The 20,672-nt window shown below is 41.9% G+C and overlaps 2 protein-coding genes across 6 annotated transcripts in view; both read right to left on the bottom strand.

Moving 5' to 3' along the window:
• The window catches only part of PCDH11X (protocadherin 11 X-linked), a 1,122,530-nt gene that overhangs the window by 709,827 nt on the left and 392,031 nt on the right, over positions 1–20,672 (bottom strand). The window lies entirely within an intron of this gene.
• Positions 231–1,741, bottom strand: LOC149523667 (uncharacterized; the record flags this gene model as incomplete). The annotated part of the gene is made up of 1 exon (XM_089781715.1): positions 231–1,741. A coding segment is annotated over one exon (1,383 nt), but the record flags the coding sequence as incomplete, so codon positions are not given.

Here is a 20,672-nt window from a genome sequence, read left to right as displayed (position 1 = left end):
GGCCTCCAGCCTCCCGATTTCTTCGGTGTGAGGAAATACCGGGAATAAAAGCCTTTTTCCCCAAAATTGTTTGGGTACTCTCTCTATTGCCCCGATAGCGAGCAAACGGAGGACTTCTTGTTTCAGCAGTTGCTCGTGAGAAGGGTCCCTGAAAAGGGACGGGGTGGGTGGGGTGGGAGGAGGAGGAATGGAGAGGAAAGGAATTGAGAGGCCGTACTGCACCACTTCTAGTACCCATCTGTCTGTGGTGATGTTGGACCATTGGTGGTAATATGATTTCAGTCGATGGTGGAAAAGAGAAGAAGTGTCGTTTTCCGTGTTGATCGAGGGAGACGTGCTTGCAACCTCGACAGGGAAGTCAAATCTGCTGCTTGTTTGAAGACTGGTTGGTTGAATGGTTTTGCTGGGGTCGTTTCCTCTGAGGACGCTGCCTAGGGCGCTGATTCTCCAACATGCGTGTCTGTTGTCTGGAAAAGTTAAAATCATATCTTCTCTGATAAGGGTAATAACGCCTTCGTTTAAAATTGGGCGTGTACATCCCCAGCATATGTAAGGTGGCACGAGAATCCTTGCCTGAATGGAGAACCTCATCAGTATTTGCCGCGAAAAGCTTAAGCTTATCAAAGGGGAGATCCTCAACCTTATTTTGCATCTCCTTCGGTGCTCCTGCGGAGGAAAGCCATGATGACCTCCTCATTGCGATAGCCGTAGCCGTGGCCCGAGCTGCTGTGTCTGCCACGTCCATTGCAATTTGCAATGCAGTACTACATGCTGCATATCCTTCCTGAACTATTGCTTTTAATAGTGGTTTCTTAGCATCTGGAAGATGATGTAACAACTCCGTTAGCTTCAAATAATTATCAAAGTTGTGATTTGATAAATGAGCCGAGTAGTTAGCCATACGTAATAGGAGTGTGGCTGAAGAGTAGACCTTTCTACCAAACAGATCCAACTTTTTATTGTCTTTATCGTGGAGCGCACTTCTGTACTGTGGTGCTTTGGTCCTTCGCTGTGCTGCGTCAACCACTAACGAATTGGGCTGAGGGTGGTTGAATAGAAAATCTAACCCCTTCGCCGGCACGAAATATTTCTTATCGGCTTTCTTATTCGTAGGAGTAACTGATGTCGGAGTTTGCCATATCTCATCCGCCACTTCCATGATCGCGTCGTCAATTGGTAAGGCGATTTTTGCACGCTGCTGTGTGTGGAGGTTCTTTAATAGCTGATGTGTTCTTACTGGAACATCTGCCAGCTGTATTTCCTGCGTGCCTGCCACCCATTTAAACAGGTCCTGGAACTGTTTTAGATCGTCCGGTGGAGACAATTCACCTGGACAGACTGCCTCATCTGGTGAGGACGATGTGCAGTCCGCTGGAGAGGTTTCTGGCTTAGGGTCCTCTGTGTCAGACAGCTGCCCTTCCTCCAACTCGGACTGATCCTGTTGGACAGATTGGCTTGTCGATGGAGGAGGTGAGTTTAGCTGTTGTGGACGAGGTGAGTATTGTGTGATTGGTGATCGGCAGTTGCAGGATGATCCCCTATGGGAAGGTAATATATGTTCACGGTGGGGACCGTCGTCACACGAGCGATAGTAGTGTCCATAGTAGCGCTCAGAGCGTGACGGAGAAGAACGACGCGACGAACGTGCACTAGTGCGTTGAATGTAATAGACGCGGCGTGGGGAACGTCTAGAAGACTCATATCTATATGACCGACTTGGTGAATGAGATCGTGAGCGAGATCACTGTGCTTCTAGATATACTGTGTCCCTATAATCGTGCCGCCTGTATGTAACATGGATCGGAGAGGCACTATAGTCTCGATACCGTGGGCGCCTTGGTGGCGATGGAGATGGTCCTGGTGAGAAAATTGGGGAAGCAGATCTGTCCCTCCTAGGAGTCTTCGATAGAGCTTTTCTATGTAATGAGGTACTGTCAGTTCCCATGTCAGCTGGAGAGCTCTGTACAGAGTGAACGCAGAGCGGTGCCGGGGAGATCAGCTGCAGCTGCTCCGCTGTCAGTGCCGATGAAGTGCTCGGTGCCGACATCATTAAATTTGCCGGTGGCGCCATGTCAGGAATGCACATGGCTGGGTCCGGTGCCGCCGATGCCGGTGCCGTCACGAGCGGTGCCGCTGGATCCCGCACCGTTGACGTTGATGCCTGCGAACCCGGCACCGGCTGGCTTGTCAGTTTCAGCGGTAACGCTGCACCGCCAGCCGGCGAAACTGAAGCCGGCGCTGTTGCTGCCGGTGCCGAAGAAGCCCGAGCCCTCTGCGTTTTCGATCCCCTATCAGCGGGGTCAGTAGAGCAGCGGGACCCCGTGGAGGTCAATTTGGGGGCTGCTGAAGCCCTTGAGGCTGCCGGAGGGAGGGAGCGAGCCGGGGATGGCTTTGCTCTCTTTGAAGTTACCAGTCTGGGAGAAGCCGCTCTCCTCTTTGAATCCGAAGTTTTTGCTGAGGCTGGAGAGGGTATCGGGTCAGGCAGCAGCGCTTTGTCAAACGACATCATGCGGATCTTTAATTCCCGCTCTCTGCGGGCTCTGGACGTCAGCTTGCAACAATGGGTGCACTTTTGGGGAACGTGTGACTCACCCAAGCACCTTATGCAAGCGTCATTGCCATCAGCCGCGGGCATAGCTTCGCGGCAGAATGAACATTTCTTAAAACCGGGGGATCCCGGCATTGCTAGGCGTAGAGGGTGGCTAGATGCCGACCTCGGTAAGCTTTGTCAATTTCAATTTCCTTTAGCGCTTGGCCGTAGCGCTAATGAGTTGATCTGAAGAGAAAACTCTTTCTTTCTTCCTTTCTTCCTTTCTTCCTTCCTTTCTTCCTTCCTTCCTTCCTTCCTTCCTTCCTTCCTTCCTTCCTTCCTTCCTTTTTTTTTTACAATAGAACTGTAGAACAGGAACACGACTAATCCTAAAGTAACTATCTACACTGAGACAACAAACTAATAATGCGAATGAGAAAGATATATCTAACAACACAGGGAGCTCCGACTGCGACCTGAGGCGGTTGAGAGGAACTGGCGGTTGCCAGCCTGCGCGCGGCTGATCAAAGGCGTGAATGGCGCTTTGAAGAAGCACGCATGTGCGGGCTGGCGGGACACGGCTATGAAAATTCTCCGAGCCGCGGCGCCGGGACGGGACCCGACACCTAGAGTGGAGCACCCACGGGGCCACTCGAAGAAGAAATATGTGCATGCACACACACACTATTCTTTACACTGAGTAAGCAAGGTCACTCCAAAGAATCTTTCTTCATTTATGTTTCTGGAATGAGTAGTTGAGTGAAACAGGATGACAAAAAAGAGAATTTTATAGAAGTAATCTCAGTATATTTTGCCCAACGTCAAAAAGAATATACATTATTTGATTTCAACTGATTCTTCTCAGATAACTGATACTATGTATCTATGCAATGTAACATCAATAAACTTAACATCAATACAGGGGTACAATATTTACCGTATGAATAGACAGAGGAATAAACCATCTACTATGAAATGTAATAGCTGGGACTGTTCCCTTTCAAGAACTCTGATGGCTTAAGAGAAAAGATGACTTAGTTAAATTAGAGGCCTGATTAAAAATGCTTTTCAAGAGTGTCCTAGAAAACCTTCTGCATTGTTTATTCTGTGTCTGAGCTGTGTAGTCCACTTGAAATAAAAAATCCAGTGGCAAAATATTGATCAAGTATATAATTTCATATCTGAGTAAGAGAAGAGTTTCCTGCCATACAGAAAAGCACATGTGAGAATGGGATTTATGGAACAGACTTCCCAATCATTACCTGTAGCTAAAGTCTCCTGGACACATCACATTGAATTGCCTGCAGACATCTAATGTGGTAGGCCCTTATTTCTTGGCCAGAAGGGGCTGATGTCATTGTGAAGTCACTAAAGTGAGGCTCAGCGAGGGTATGTCTAGTCTACAAACTTCTTTCGAAAGAAGCTTTTTCAAAAGATATTTTTTTAAAAAGCTTTTTTTGAATGAGAGCATCCAGACTACAAAAGAGGATCGAAAAAGCGGTCTGCTTTTTCAAAAGAAAGCGTCTAGACTGCTAGGATGCTCTCTTGTAAAAAGGGCATCCGGAGATCTGGCAGGCCTTCCCTCCCCCCCGAATAAAACTGCCTCCCCCACATCCACACACACCTTTTTTTGAAAGAGCTCTTTTGAAAAAAGTGTTCTTCCTTGTAGAAAGTGGTTTACCAATTTCAAAAGAAGCACCTTTTGATTTACTTTCGAAAGAATGCAACTGTAGTCTGAAAGCAGGTGAAGTTTTTTTCTGAAGACTGATCTACGGATAAACTAGAAACCTAGGTCTAGCATCATTCAAAAGCAATGCCAAGGTGTTCTTTGCTCCCTAAAGGTATCTGTAGACTATAGAGTGTTTGTGGGGTTTTTATTTTGTTTTGTTTTCTAAAAAACACCTTTTCCAAGAGTGTGACTATAACAAGAGATTTTGAGAATGCATGTTGGAAGCAAAAGAAGAGAAAATAGAAGGACAGGATTAGAAAATCTCAACAACTCTTCTCCCCCCCCCCCCCCCAAAAAAAATGTTATTTCCCAACTACAGCTAAGTCTACACTGTAGACTGTCAACAAAACTTACATTACTAAGGGTGTTAAAAACCCGTGCCCTAAGTGCCATAAATTACACCATCATAAGCCCTTGTATGCACAGCACCATGTCGGTAGGAGAGTTGATTTTGTTGCTCACAAAAATGGTTTTATTATGGAACTGGCAATGTGTCTTCACCAGACATGGTGCAGCAGTGTAGCTTAATCAGCTGTATGTGTAGACATGGCCCAAATCAATTTATAATTGTCTTATTTTCTTTTCCTCTAAACAACATAAAACAACCCAGTGCTGGTCTGATCTGAATGTACATTTTAAAAAGCCTCGTGCATGATGATGTTAATGTAAAGTGCGTTTGACAATTTCTTCTCTTATTTTCTCCCAAGGATTTACAATTATTTTTAATCTCTACAGAGTTGAGCTTCCACTACCCTTTGGGAATTCCATGACAAAGACAGACACGGACTGGGGTAAATCCTCTTATATTGTGTTGATTCTGATCTTGAAATTTTAAATAAAGTCCAATGAGATGCACATCACATTTCATACCAGTAACATTTTTCCAGTTCAGATGTTACAGTGAGGACTGCACACAGGCACTCCTACTTTACAAGGCTTTTCCCCCTTTGTGTTTAAAGGACTACTAAACGTCAAACATAATGACCATTCATCATTTTCCAAATCATATTGTCTCAGTATTGGGACAGCCTTTTAGACAGTTCAGCAGTACTGATTGATTTATTTCTAGGCATTGCTATGTCTGTTCTCAGTGTTTTCAGCTACAGCAAGTGATGACTTTAATTAAAAACACATGATAAAATATTGTCCATAGGAAAAGATATACAGTGAGGAGAAATGATGGAAAGAATCTGACGAGCATTACTACAGTCAAAGGCACATTTCAATACCACAGCCCCTTCATTTTCAAAGCAGAGTGTGGGGATTTTGCCGGGTGGCTCCTATTAACATCAAAGTGTGTCAGACATCTAAATCCCTGTGTGCAGCTTTGGAAACATAGGGGATGTTATCCTGAAAACAATATATTTGATTCAGTGCAGGAATAAAGAAAAAAATGTGCACAGATCTCTGCAATAATACCAATGGTTGCTGTACATTTTTTGTACTGGGGAATAACAGTAAGCAAGAAATGCGTTATGTACTAAGGACCATATCTGTCCCCTTGAAGGTACATCTATACAGCAGCATTATTTCAGAATAACTGGCATTATTCCGAAATAGCATAATGCACGTCTACACTACATGCCTTTATTTCAAAATAATGTTGAGCTGGAGGGCGTCTTACTCTGACACATGGTCATCCTCATTTCACAAGGAGTAAGGGAAGTCGAAGGAAGAACATTTGTGTAGACAGTGTCAAAAACCGAGTTAAGCTATTTCGACTTTAGCTACGCAATTGACGAAGCTAAAATTGCATAGCTTAATTCAACTTTAGCCTGCTGTGTAAACTTGCCCTCAGAGTACAATGAGTGAGTGCATCTCTGGCCCAACACCCTCTATTTCTATTGGTAAAAGTGGTTATACAGGCAGGCTCTTGGTTTTCTCTCTGTCCCATATACTCAGTGTGTACCTGTGCATAGCCCCACTGTACCTATATAACTATAGGCTTGGTTCTCTCTGCCTTCTGTAGTCACATGCTAAGGAAGAATGGATTCATAGACATCCAAAATCTCTAAACCAATTACAGACATATTCATGGCTCTTATTGAGCTTCCAGGGTGTCCCCAAGCTCAGTTGTTCTGAGTCATTATATTTAAATTTAAAACCCATATGTGTATATGAGTAGTTAAGTTGCTCCTCTCCTGTGCTCTTATCTATAATGATTTTGTCTGCCATAGTTGCTTAGCTTTGTTATGCTTTTCTGAAGTTCCTCTCATAAGTTGAATGGAATTCTCCCTCACCTCACAAAAAGATGGTGCACAAGTGAAGCTGTTCTGTAGTTGGAAGAGCCCCACCATTCCTTAGACCCCAGTACATGTGAGTACAGTTTGTAGAGCCAGGTTCCATTGAATCCCTTGCACTCAACCCTGTTCCCCTGCTAGCCTGGGACAAGCATAGGGATGGCTGCCTAATCACTGCACCTCATAGGATATGTAATTCAGAACCCCAGCCTGCAGCGGAACTGAATAAGGCCCTTTCACAGGCAAGAAATAAGGGGTGGTATAGGTGAAACTGGTGATTTGGTGGGTACACAAGATGTATCAATTTGAGGTCAAAATCACCACTTAGAGATTTTACTATTTATTTTGTGGTGCTTGAAATCCAAGAAGACTGACATTGTAAACTCTGAAGAGTAGAAATTGTATTAAGACCTTCTGTTATGCATGTTAGCAGTAAAATGATTGACTCAAAAAAAAAGTCAAGGGAGCATACAAAGTAACATCTTCCAAAACTCAACAATAAAATCTTCATACTCTTGTGTGGATTCAGTAGATCACAAAAGATGTTATCACATATCATATTTAAGTGCTATGCAGTAAAGAAACTTGCACTATCTACTGCAGTTGCAGGTCTAAGTTGAAAATGTATCACAGAAGACAGCCCACAATTACAAATCCAGGTTCAGTTGTGCAATGCAGTAGCTGCATTGGGAATTAAGATGGCAAGGAGAGAGATTATTAATTATTATTATTATTATGCGCAAAATAGCAACCCACAAGGTGTGACTAAGTGCCATTCACCAGGGGTAATATACCCAGTGCTTTTATCATGCACCCTCAATAAGCTCCAGAGGAATAAAGAAAGAGTTCAGTGTTAGTTACCTATTGAAACAGGGAGACAATAGTAATAGTGGCAACAATAATATTAAGAAAAATCATGAAGTTAAGGAAGATAAGAAAAGCAAAAGCTCCTGGATTATTAAAGGAACGGAGAGGGAGGAAGAGAACAGTGGGAGATACAAGATAACAAGGGCAGCATGGGAGGTAGAACAGCAGGAGGTGCAATTGGGAGGTAGAGTAACTGGGATATCCAAGAGGGAGTGAGGCAGCAGGAGATAGAAACCAAGTTGCATAATGAACTTGTGGAGATTAAAACCCTGGTTGTTTGGAGTCAAATCCAAAAGATACATGAAGCGGAGGGAACAGAGTGATCATCTCTTTTATTCACTCTATAATAAAAAAACAATCCACTGATACATTTAGAGGCAACAGTAAATAAGTGACCGTTTAGAACAAAATGGTGGAATCCATCAAAGGGTCTGAGCACAGCTTTCTAGTTACCTTTCTACCTAACAATGTTGGTATTTTTTTCTGTATTGCTGTTGATTCTTATTTTATTTTTAATCTATAAACTCATATTGCTCAATGCTGTATTATAAGAAAAATAAGAGGTTAGAGGTGAAATTCTGAAGTCAATGGGAAACCTCTTATTGGCTTCAATGGGGCAGTATTTAATTTAAAATGATCAGATGGGGGAAATTGCCATAAATCCAATGAAGCAACAGAACTGTGTCAATCCCAGCTGAGGATCTAGCTCCCAATGGTTAGCTAATATATTTTATAAGTCACAGTGTACATGTACATTACCAACTTTCTTCTATTATTTAACAGCATATTAACAATACAAATAATATATCTAGCTCATTTTAGGATTTTCTTCCCCTTTGAAAACATCAAAAGCAAAAGAACATCACAATAGGAAAATCAACACTAACTCACCCCAGCAAAAGAAGCTGATTAGCAGGCAGAAGCAATTATAAAAAAATGTGGTGTGCAAGTGTTGTTTGTGACCATTCTATAGATGGAATACTTCCACTGGAGTTTGCATAAAAATAATTTTAAAGCATTTTTATCCCCTTGCTTCTCCCTTGCCCAATTAACTTGAGTGTCCCCCCTTTAAAAAAAAGCATTGTAAAACTGCAGTACTTTTGGACCTAACTGCCACTAGAATCCTACATGACACGGCTAGTTCACGTTGATTTATATTTATTTATTTTTGGTTGTTCTACCTTTGGATTTTTTCATTTTTTTTCTTTAAATATCAATGTTTTGTCTTTCAGATGAGATTTCCAGGTCATATCTGTAAGTAAGAAGGATTGTTTTATTTTTGGACTGTTATTTTCTCTGTCAGAATAAAACTATATAAAACTTAAAAGACAGAGGAGAAAGCGTTTAATGTATAATACATACTAAATCTGTTGTTGTTATGTATGCCAATTTCATAATTGTGATAAAGCAATCTACTGCTATTTATCTAGCTAATAATGATATTCAAATATTTAAAAGTTATACTTTCATTGCATTTGTTTGATGTAAAAACAATCAAAAAGAACTTTTGGGCTGAGTTAACGTCAGATTTTTAATGACAATATCCATCCGCTATTACCAGGAAGTTTTCAGTGCTTCTTCTTTTTCTATATGTTAAAATAAATAGTATGTGACTATAGCAACTAAAGGGTTGGAAAACATGTGAATACACTGCCAAGAAGAGATCATATTTTCATGTGAACGGGGTTAAGTTTAAAAAAAATGCACAGGATACCCCTCTATTTTGATACTCAATGTTCAGCTTCCAAAACGAAGTACATAAGTATCAGAAAAGCAAGTTTCAGCAGGATGAAGTAAATTAATGGGTGGTGGTGAACCAGAAACTCAGCAAATCTAGCATCCTGTCTGGCTCGTTCCTTAAGACTCATGCCCTGCCCCTTCCATCTTCCTTCCCACTCCAAAGTCCAGAGACCATCCCATGACCACAAGCTCTCTTCTTCCCCGGCCTCAGCGCTGGGTTGCCTGATCACCTCCAGCCTCAGAGCCTGCAGAAGGCATCCCCTCACCCTCTGGAGCAGAGGCAGGTGGGACAGGCAGTCCCCCTCTACCAACCCTGGAGCACAGAGCAGGTGGGTGGCATGCAAATCTTCCCTCCCCAGACCGCCTTCCACTCGCTCAGTGGCACCAGCCACCCCAAATCCTTGCCACTCTAACCCCAGCAGGCTTCCCAGAGAGGAGCTGCCTGCCTGAGCTGGTGTCAACCAGCAGCTGGAGGGGTCTCAGAGTGGAACATGGACTGGAACATGTAGAGCTGTTTGGGTTGGCACAGCCTTCCCCATACCCATCACCCACAAGCTAATTCATAAACGCACCTTTACTTAGTTATTTTAAATGTGCATGAATTTGATTTGGTTTGTAGTTAAAAATCAACATCCAGTGGCTGAATAACTGATTTACTCAACTCTGCAAGGATGCATTGGCTGAGAGGTGACCTAATAAGGCTTTCCTGTCTCTAGTTTCTATAAACTATAAAGTAAACCAGACCAATGGAACTTGTTCTGACCCCCTGGGCAGGTGCTTACAGTACACAATCGCATGTTCAGGTGTTTACAGTACACAATCGCATGTTCAGGACCAGAGATAGTAGGGGTGTAAGTTATGTCGTACCTTAAGAGATTTTGTTGCTGTTAGACTCTGTAATTTCCAAAGGCAAGTTGACTGCTTTTGTGCAATTGTTAGTCTAACAGTCACTTCTTCTATATTGGGGGGAGAGGTAATCACACTACCAAGGGTGAATGGGGATTTGAAATGTTTCAGAATTTAGTCACCAATAAGTGCTATTGCTGCAGCCTAACTCTTAATCCTTTGGAAGCGATTCCCTGCTGGGGTTGAGACATTAGGTGGTACAGGCCAGGGCTCTGGTGTGGCACTGAGCTCTCTCTTTCTCACTCAGGTGTTTGGCTGTGTGGTTCTTGCTCACCTGCAGAGGATCTAACTGATCACCATATACGGATTCAGAAAGGAATTATAAAAGCCCTACAAATCCGTGGATCTCCATGGATCATTTTTTGTGGATAGTGGATCAGATGTGGATATGTCTACACTATAGCATTATTTCAAAATATATTATTTTGAAATAACGTTTCTACACACAAAATGCATTTCGAAATAGCGCGTCCACACTGAGTGGACGCTGAATTGCATTTAAGGCTGGCTGGAACCAAGTCCAGCAGGGCATCAGGTCAGGATTTACTTTGTGTGGCTGCTGCCTGAGGCTATCTAAGGCCTGTGCTTAAAGGGACCCCAACCCTGGACAGCCAGTTCTCAGGTTTCCCTGATTGCTTGTCTACCTCAATGAGAGACAGCAAAGCATTTTGTCTCTGTGTGCTCTGGTTGCCCTCACTTGGGACACCACAGCACTCTTCAACATGGAGCCAGAGCTGCCCCTGCTAAGGCAGGAGAGCATGAGGCACAGGCTATGTGAGTCATTGAGCAATAGGAAGCTGTTCAGTGTGTGGTTTGGAGATGGATGCACATAAAAGATAATGTTGATTCTGGTGGTTGTGGATTCACGTTTTTGTATCCATGAAGGACTCTAAGGGTACGTCTAGACTGCAATCTTTTTCGAAAGAGAGCATCTATACCTTAAAAACAGATCGAAAAAAGGGATCTGCTTTTTCAAAAGAGAGCATCTAGACTGCATGGATGTGCTCTCGAAAGAAAGCCCTGATTGCTATTCACAGAATGGCCATGAGGGCACCTGCGCTTTTTTCAATTGCCTCTTCTTTCGAAAAATGTCCCTGTTCTGCATCCACACATGCCTTTTTTTTTAAATCTCTTTCAAAAAATGCATTCTTCCTTGTAATTTGAGGTTTACCAATGTTGAAAAAACCCTTCATTCTTTCAATTTAATTTCGAAAGAACACGATTGCAGGTTGGTGAAGTTTTTTTTCAAGAAAAGGGCAGTTTTTTCTAAAAAAAAATGTAGTCTAGACATACCCTAAAATTGTCCCTCAGTTCAGATTGGCAGTAACCTTGAAGGTTTTTTCACTTTTCTCTGCAGCACATGGGTACAGGTCACTTTCCAATTTAGGTCTCTGATGCTATGTCTAGACAGCAGAGCTATTTAGGGATACCGGAAGTATCCTGAAATAGATATTCCACATTTTTAAACACACCCGTTATTTCAAAATACATTTTAAAATAATGGGCTCTCTATTCCAGCGTCCCTATAACCCTTATTCCATGAAGGTGTAGCGCAAATTGCATAGCTTATTTTGAGGTGAAGGTACTCCCTTAGTTCATCTCTTTCCTGCCATTACAAGAGCTTTGGGAACTGGTGCAGCTTTGGTCCCTCCTATTCTCTGCCACAGACACTTTGTCAACATGGAATGAAGCTGGCCAACAGAATTTTAAGTAAAAATGCAAAGTATCCACTTTGGCTACTGCCAAAGAATGTTGATATTCTGATCCTGGTGATATAATACAGGGGGAGAAAAAGTCACAAAAGTCAATTCCAGCAGGATGGTGCTTGTTTAGAAAGTGGACTGAACATCTTGATTGCATAATTGCCTATAACTATGACAAGGTAACTGGCTCTGAGCATGTGGATATCTGATTAATTCTCCCACAGTATTCTTGCCAGCAAATTAAAGAAGTATGGATTGGATAAAAGGACTGTAATGTGGATAGAAAGCTGGCTAGATCATCAGGCTCAACTGGTGGTGATTGATGTCTGGCTGGCAGTTGGTGTCAAGCGGAGTGCCCCAAGGGTCAGTTCTGAGGCCATATTTGTTCAACGTCTTTATTAATAACTTGGATGAGGGGATGGATCGCACCCTCAGCAAGTTCATGGATGACTAAGCAAGGGGGAGAGGTAGATACGCCGGAGGGTAGGGATAGGGTCCAGAGTGACCTAGAGAAATTGGAGGATTGGGCCAAAAGTAATCTCATTAAGTTCAATAGGACAAGTGCTGAGTCCTGCACATTGGACGGAAGAATCAGAAGCATTGTTATAGGCTAGGGACCGACTGGCTAAGCAGAAGTTCTACAGAAAACCGGGAGGTTCTGGGGGTTACAGTGAATGAGAAGCTGGATGTAAGTTACCAGTTGTCCGAGGCAGAACATCAGAAATGGCTGCCCGTCGCAGGGAGCCATAGCCTGTAATACCTCTGAGGCTGGTATAGGGGGCTCTGTCTGTGAGGTGGAGTGTTTTCCATATAAGGGCATGTAAATTAATAATCTTCCCCTGCTCGCTCCACCCATTGCAGTAACAGATCAGCCAGTGGGCTGACTGGTGCTCAGGCCTGCTACTCCACCCACTGCAGCAAAAACCAACCTATGGGGTGATAAGTTCACAGGCAATAAAACAGACAGGCAGCCCCTCTCTCACTGGGGATTCGCATTGAGTGAACGCCTGGCCTGATCACCCAGACGCCTTGCACCCCCCGCTCTTGAGTCTTACTGAGCATACTCCGAGTTGGTCGACCCGAGTGGAGACAGTTTATGAGCGTGTGACTGGTACTTGTGTTCCTGCTGTCTCCAGAACTGGTATAAACCCTGCCCCCCCCCCCCCGCCATCATCCCTATCCTAATTGATTTTTTAGTTGTCCTTATTGCTTGCCAAGTGACAGTGGCTAAAAAGTTACTAAGTTAGTTTATAAATAGTTGTGGTTTAGGTTTTTTACTGTTTCCTTGTATAAAGTTGTGTAAATAGTCAGCCCTATGGATAATACCAGTGTTAATTCAACTGTTCCTAACCCCTGGGCAGTTATTGGGAATTACTGTGATTTAGAAAAGCCTCAGGGAATTGTTTTGTGTTGTCTGGCAATCTGTTTAATTTTTGTTCTGATGATTGTCTGGCGCCATCAAAATAAAATCAGTTTGTTCTTTTTGAAACCCCCAGTTGTGGTCTCATCCTTTCCGGCATCCCTTCGAACCTCGTGTATTATGGGGACTGACACCAGTGTGCCCTTGTATCCAAGAAGGTTAATGGTATATTGAGATGCATTAGGAGGAGCATTGCCAGCAGGTCTCATCAAATTATTCCCCTTTTCTTAGCACTGGTGAGGCCACATCTGGAGTATTGCATCCAATTCTGGGTCCCCCATTACAGAAAGGATGTGGATGCATTGAACAAAGCAGAGGGCAACAAAAATGATTAGGGAAGAGAAAAGTGGGGGGATTTGATAGCAGCCTTCAACCACCTGAAAGGGAGAAAATGGAGAGAGGCTGTTCTCAGTTGTGACAGATGACAGGACAAGGAGCAATAGTCTCAAGATGCAGTGGGGGAGGTCTAGGTTGAATATGAGGAAAAACTATTTCACTAGGAGGGTGGTGAAGCACTGCAATGGGATATCTAGCAAGGTTGTGGAATCTCCATCCGTAGAAGTTTTTAAGTCCTAGCTTACAAAGTCCTGTTTCGGAGAATTTAGAATCATAGAATCACAGGGTTGGAAAGACCTCAGGAGGTGAGTCCAACCCCCTGCTAAAAGCAAGACCAATCCCAACTAAATCATCCCATTTACTTGGTATCGGTCTTGCTTTTAGTGGTCTCTTTCAACCCTTTGATTCTAAGATTGGATGCTTTTAAGTGCATAATTTAGAATTAAGTTGGTATTTTAATACATACCCTAAATGGATGAATATGAAGTTCCTAGAAGCCAAGCATTTTATTCCAGATTTACACAATTTAACTGAGATCTAAGATGTCGAACCCAGAAGACGACTGGAACTTATTTCTTTAAATGAATATATTTAGAGAAAAATATTTACAGTTCTAGATTCATTTCTCTTTTTACAGTGGAATTAATAAGAACAATGCCCTTTGGTATTAAGGAAGTAGATGACTTGTAATATTTGCTCTTTCATAGTTTTTAGTCAGTGAATTAAAATCTTGCATAAAATGTAAGCCCTCTAAAGATATTCTTTATAATAAATTCCTACAGGTTGAACAATCTAATGCATCTCAGAGCTACCCTTTGACAAGGAGAACAACTGACAAAAAACAATTTTCAGCCAAGTTCTTTTGAGCATCCCAATCAATCAACATTTGCAGTCAATTCTGAGACATTACTGGCAAATGTCATGTAACGATTACAAGCTTGTCAGCTGCACTAAAGAATTTTATATTAATGAGGCTGATAATTTTCCTTGTGGAGATAAGAATACTATTGGCATACTGTGCAACAGTCTGTTAGTGGCACATCCTTTACAAGTCCTTTTCAGTTTGCAACTCATCTCCCTTCATCCATAGGATTTACAGAAATAAAGACATCAATGCTTCCCCCTAACCAAGGGTTTGGGGATTTTAGGTACACTCTTGCCTTAAGTTTGTTAAAATTGGTCAGAAAAAGAAAAGGTACTTGTGATCCACCAGCATCTGCAGCACCACAGAGCAGTACCACATGTGGTTTATGTACTGCTTGGCAAGGTGATCAGGGACCATATAGCAGTACCACATGTGGTTTATGTACTGCTTGGCAGGGTCTCAAGATGCAGTGGGGGAGGTCTAGGTTGAATATGAGGAAAAACTATTTCACTAGGAGGGTGGTGAAGCACTGCAATGGGATATCTAGCAAAGTTGTGGAATCTCCATCCGTAGAAGTGGAGATGTGTGTTCCATCTATGGCCCCACCTCAGTTACAGAATCCCATCGCAGCAAAGCCATCCACTATGGTGTCCACATTTCCCATAACCCTCCTTAGCAGAATGCTATTGATGGTCTTGGCTACTTGTATAGAAACAGCCGTCAGTGTAGATTTCCCCCTCCAAACTGATTCCACACAGACTGGTAGCTATCTGGCATTGCAAACTTCCCAGGGGAATTGCCAAAGACTTCTCCACGGTCAGAGTGGGTCTAATTCTGGTATTCTTGTGCTTCAAGGCAGGCGGAAGCCATTCACAAGTTCCAAGAAAGTGGCCTTGCGCATTTGGAAGTTTTGCAGACACTGCTGATTGTCGTCCCATAGCTGCATCACAATGCAGTCCCACCAGTCTTTGCTTACCTCATGCACCAGAATCAGCATTCCACTGTGTCCACAGGATTGACTGCTGCCTATGTTTGCATCAGCGCAAGGGATTGCATGAACAGTGAGTCTATACAATCCCGAGATTCGTCCTCTTCCTCTTCCTGGTGGAGTGACATGCGTATGCCCTTAAAATACTTTGCCATTAGGCACACCAACAGAGACATCAATATCACAATGGTTTGATGCAAAACGAGATCCCACAGTGCATCACTCTCAAAGTCAATGGCAGGCTCCCTAATGGGGACATGCTGCTTCACAGTACACTGAATTCTTTCCTGCAGTGAGGACATGGCCTTTCGACTTTGGAAAATTGGATGACCAGACACTGACGATAATAGATCCAGCCTTATTTTGTACTATAGACCTGACCTTGCTATATAGAACTAAAAACCTCATAAAAATCAGGATAGCCCTTCACTATAACGAAATGTTTGCACTTCTGAAAATTATACAAGAATCCTCTGATGATGATATTGTTAAAGAAAATAAAATACAACATTTTCACAATGTGGCACTTAGTGTTACTAGAAGACTCTTAACTGAATTTGCTGACACGTTTATTATCATTAGAAGCAATGGCCTTTGGCATGGAGTTCTGTTAGACCAAAATGTATATAAATAAATATGTACATATTTTAACTGTGCAGCTTGAATGTTGTAATTAACAGAGTTGGAATTAAATAAACTGAGAGTTACTGGCAATAAAAGTCTATATTGTTAATCTAAACAAAGCATCATTTATTCCTATAGCTGATCAAATATTGTCTCTGTGAAAAATTTATATGAAAACATTTCAGGCAAAATAGTATATTTTGTCAAACAACTATTTTTGTATAAAATACAGTTTCCTATTATTTTCTACCAGCTCTCATTGTTTTCATTGTAGTGGCAAGAAGTACATTTTTTCAAGTAGGCACCTTTTCCAGACATTTTATTTTCCTTAAGGAAAAAGGCCTATGACAAATAAATCCATCTCCAAAGCAGAGCTTCTTGGCTGTAGCTCTTTTAGGGACTTAACTCAAAGCCCAACAGAAGTCAATAACAAGAGGTCCGAACAATTCAGTGAACAACGAATAAAGCTCCAGGTGAAGCAACCTAAATATTTACAGCTGATTCCTTCTCATAAGGTGGCCAAGGAGAGAGGAGGAAGAGTTGTAAGAGCTCTTGCTGTATCTCTGACAAAACATAGCAACAATCATTAAGAGCAACAATTTAAAATTTTCTTCAGAGTCTTCATTTGGTGGCAAGAGGGGGGACAGGGGAGAAATAAAGACCTATGTACAACTGCTGCAATGAAAAGCTTTGCCTTAGTTTCTTTAAAAAAAAGAAATGTGGGGTAAGTAATGCATTGTATTTATTTATTTGTTTATTTATTTATATGCAGAATTGAAGTCTTTCAGCAGCCTTGAAAACAAACTCTTCAAGCAGCTAAGCTGAAAGCAATTTAACCTTTCATCACAAGTCAAAATGAGTGAATTACAGAAATTGCTGCTATTATCATGTGTCACAATATACTCTGAAGACATTCAGAGCAGCAATAAAAAGTTTTGCTGGAGTCTAGAGTACATAATATTAAAGTACATTATTCTGGCAAGCCGGAAATAGCAACACTAGTGTTATCAAAATGCTCTCTCTGCTGAATTACTGACTGATGGCTACTAGAAACTAAGCAAGGGAATGTTAGAACATGCAGTTGGCACCGTGTTTAGAAACTGAAATGACAAAGCATCTGGGCGCTAGGACACAAGTTGCAGATTGTGCCCTGAGGGAAGAGGGGAATATATATTGTAATTGCTATCTCATAATTTGAAAAGAGATAAAAGTTCTATTGGAGATGCAGATTTCAGATTTAGTACTGAAGGTCCCCATCCAGAAATCCATGCGTCACCGAAGCACCCAAGTGGTCCTGATAAAATCACATGTATTTTGGTGCTTTTGTGAATCTAAACCTGACAGTCAAAGCCTGCAAAGTCTCACTTGCCATGAGCAATGCTCATTCACACAAATAACTCCATTGACTTTAATGCGGATTTCAGTAACCACTTATAGATTTGGACCTGAATATATTGCATTTACATTGTGTCTTATTCATACTGTGAATGGATATATTATAGTGGCAGCCATAATGCATTAGTAGGTATAATATGTGACTTCATTAGCAGACGCGGAGGAATATATTGTATTGGGAATTCTCTTCCATTTTTCATTTAACAGAAAACTACCTTTGGTATACTATATCTGAGGCTTTTTCTCTGATCAAAGGTGGCTCTTTTTCTTTTTGGATAGTTCGAAAAAAATTGCATTGTCCACAGTTGAGGTATCAGGGAATAATAAAGAAAAAACGTGTTTTGCATCCAAGATTGAAATAGCACTCACTGTCATAAAAATAATTTATCTATGGACATTTTATGTTTAAAACACAAAATTTTACAGTTAGGCATCCAACCCTGGTTATGGCACCTCAAACATCGTGTTCTCCAACCACACACGTCCTCCCTCCACCACCACCTGCAAGGGCTACAGTTAAGAGCCGGCTAATGTTTTGGGGTGGTATCTGGCAGGGCAAATGGCCAGATTTTATTCCCTTTGTGCAGGTGTCAAGCACCAAAGAGTGCAAGTGATGAAGGAAAACTGTCTCTTTGTTTAGTAATACATTTAAATACCTGAACACTTCAAATCTGCAGCTTTGGGCAGAGACCTCAATAGTCACACGCACACAAGAGCAGGAGTATAACTGGAGTTTTGCATACCCGTATGTCATCATATCATCTGCTATATAAAAGCACTGCAAAAATGAAATGTAATGTGTTTATTTCTCTCTGACACTGCCCATGCAAAAAACAAAACAAAACAAAACAAACAAAAAAACACATTTAGTAAAAAACTAATAAAAAAATCAACCAAACTCTTCAACTGTCTTGAGCTTTTCAAAATATAATGTATTTTTAATGTAGCACAGTATGTATCTGATGTGCATAGATGCAAAAAGTAAAGCAGAAAGCAGTAGCAATATACATAACCACCTGCCACTGAAGCTGAATGGGACTAAAATGCCAAACAGACATCAGCGATGAAACATCAAACACCCCTCTGAAGTCCTAAGCTAGGCAAATATTTGATGCATTCCACTGATTTCTGATGGATACAGTGCTTGAGGTTACTGTCTTTTAAACTTTGGCAACACACATATAGCTTGTCATGTTCAAAATTTTGAATTTAAAATTGAATGTACAGTAACATTCATAATGAATATATAGAGACAGAGCTCCTTCACTAAGCGAAACAAGTCTTTGAGATTAGTTCCCAAGAATAAGAGACAGGTTTTTTAATAGATCTCCTAATACCTCCTCCATCATGTCCACAGCAGGGCAGGCATCCAGTCAATTGAGCAGACAGCCTCCGCAGGCCCCTGGACAAGGTGGGGGGACCAGCTCCACACTCCTGAAAGGGGCAAGGCTGAGGGCAAAAGGGGCAGGTCTGAGGAAATCTGCCCCTCAATGCTGCCCAGAGCACAACATGCTGATATCCCACCCCACACTTAGTAATGAAGCCCTAGGCTCCTTTGGAATGCTGGACCCCAGGGCAATTGCCCCCTTTCCTCTCTGTCTCCTCCCCCCCTTGTTGGTGGGCCTGTCTCCAGCCAGCGTTAAGGCACATGGTTTGCCCATTACTTCCATGGTTCAAGGGACTACATTAACAGTTTGCTAAGGCAGCTGGGTCTCAGGAAGTGGAGAGAACAGAGGCAGGGATGTCGAAAACCTGAATTCATCATGTCCTGAAAGGATTCAAAAGAGGACATAGAAATGGCCTCTGTTTATATTGTCAGCTAGGGTTGCCAGGTGTCTGGTATTGTCCGAACAGTACGATATTTTTGCCTCCTGTCCGGTAACAAAATTCAGGAAAATACTGGACACCTAAACTGTCCGGTATTTTTTAATTTCTTTCCCCTTCCAGGAGGCAAAAATACCGGACACCTTGCAACCGTACACATGCTCAGCAACCGCGCCCAGCCCCCAATCCCACCTGGATCCCATCGCTTACCTGGCTCCACAGGGAAGCTGTCTTCTGGCTTGATCAGGAAAACAAGATGGCCACCAGCAAAAAGCTTCAAAGGCTTTTCTTAAAGGGGCCATGCTGTTTTATTTTATCATATTTTATTTTATTGTTTTTGCTTAATAATTCTCGGGGTCTTTTTTTTTCCTCAACAACTTTGGTGTCCCCCCCTCTTTTTCCCCCTCAACAGATTTTTTTCCCTGGTGTTTTTTTCGGGGGAATGGAAGGGGTGTTTGGTATTTTTAGTTAAAACATCTGGCAACCTTATTGTCAGCTATATCAAGGAATTTGGAAACTGGGCACCATGGACAAGCTTGTTCCTCACTCTCTTCTCTGGCCAAAACCAGGTCATAACTGTGCAAGTTAATCCATACAGCACTGGAGTTCAGCAGAGATAGAAATACTCCCTCCCCAGAGAGAAAGGAGTCCTAACCAAGGGGAGCCTTCATGACCCTACATTGCTGGTGCTAAAGGAAAGAAATTACCTTGGCTTGACTGTTGACACACAGGCAAATTAGATTACTACAGATACATACCATACCTAGATTTCAGGATAATTATGTAGACATATAAAAATGCAAAGACAAGTGGATTTGAAAACACAGAAGACAAGAAGTCTGAGAACAAATCCATACTGCCAGCATCATCTAGAAGTTAAAATGAAGGATGTTGCTTCACAGCATTTTGCTGTCTTTGTAGAGGGCTTTGTTACAATGCAGACTTCTAAATTGACTTTCTGTTTTAAAAAGGCAGAAATCCCTGAACCATTTGATCTACTACAGGAAAAAAAACTTCACAAAAGCATTGCTGTTTAGTTTAATATGATAGCAACTCAATTTATTCAAGTGCTGATCAATGCTAAACAATTAGAGAAGTTCATGTATTATGTATTTCAAAAGAACCTGATGCTTTTTAGTGAAATGTCACAAGGTTAAACAACTAGTAGACATTAGTTCCCCTGAGCCCAATTTCAGCTGCAGTGCTTGCTACCCACTCAATGGAGAAACAATAGCAAAATAAAGCATTGTTTGGAACACATAATGAACTGCTCTCATAAACCTCAACCTTCAGAAGTCATTATACTTTACAATTTGATACAGCAGAAAATTACAGGACTTCCATTTGCCTGGCAACATCAAACCTTGTTCTCCATTTCTGAACCATGTCTCAGTAATTATTGATAGCCCAATTGTCATGGATTGCCCTGTTAATACAAGTGCATTAGCAATTAAAACAGCTTGTTATGTATTTCCTGTCAGGTGTACTGCAGTGAGTTTAAATCT

Source organism: Pelodiscus sinensis, chromosome 13 (genome assembly GCF_052426305.1).
Source record: "Pelodiscus sinensis isolate ZL-2025 chromosome 13, ASM5242630v1, whole genome shotgun sequence".
NCBI classification, from domain to species: Eukaryota; Metazoa; Chordata; order Testudines; family Trionychidae; genus Pelodiscus; species Pelodiscus sinensis.
Note: the sequence above shows the minus strand (reverse complement) of the source record. Positions and strands in the feature narration are given on the sequence as shown.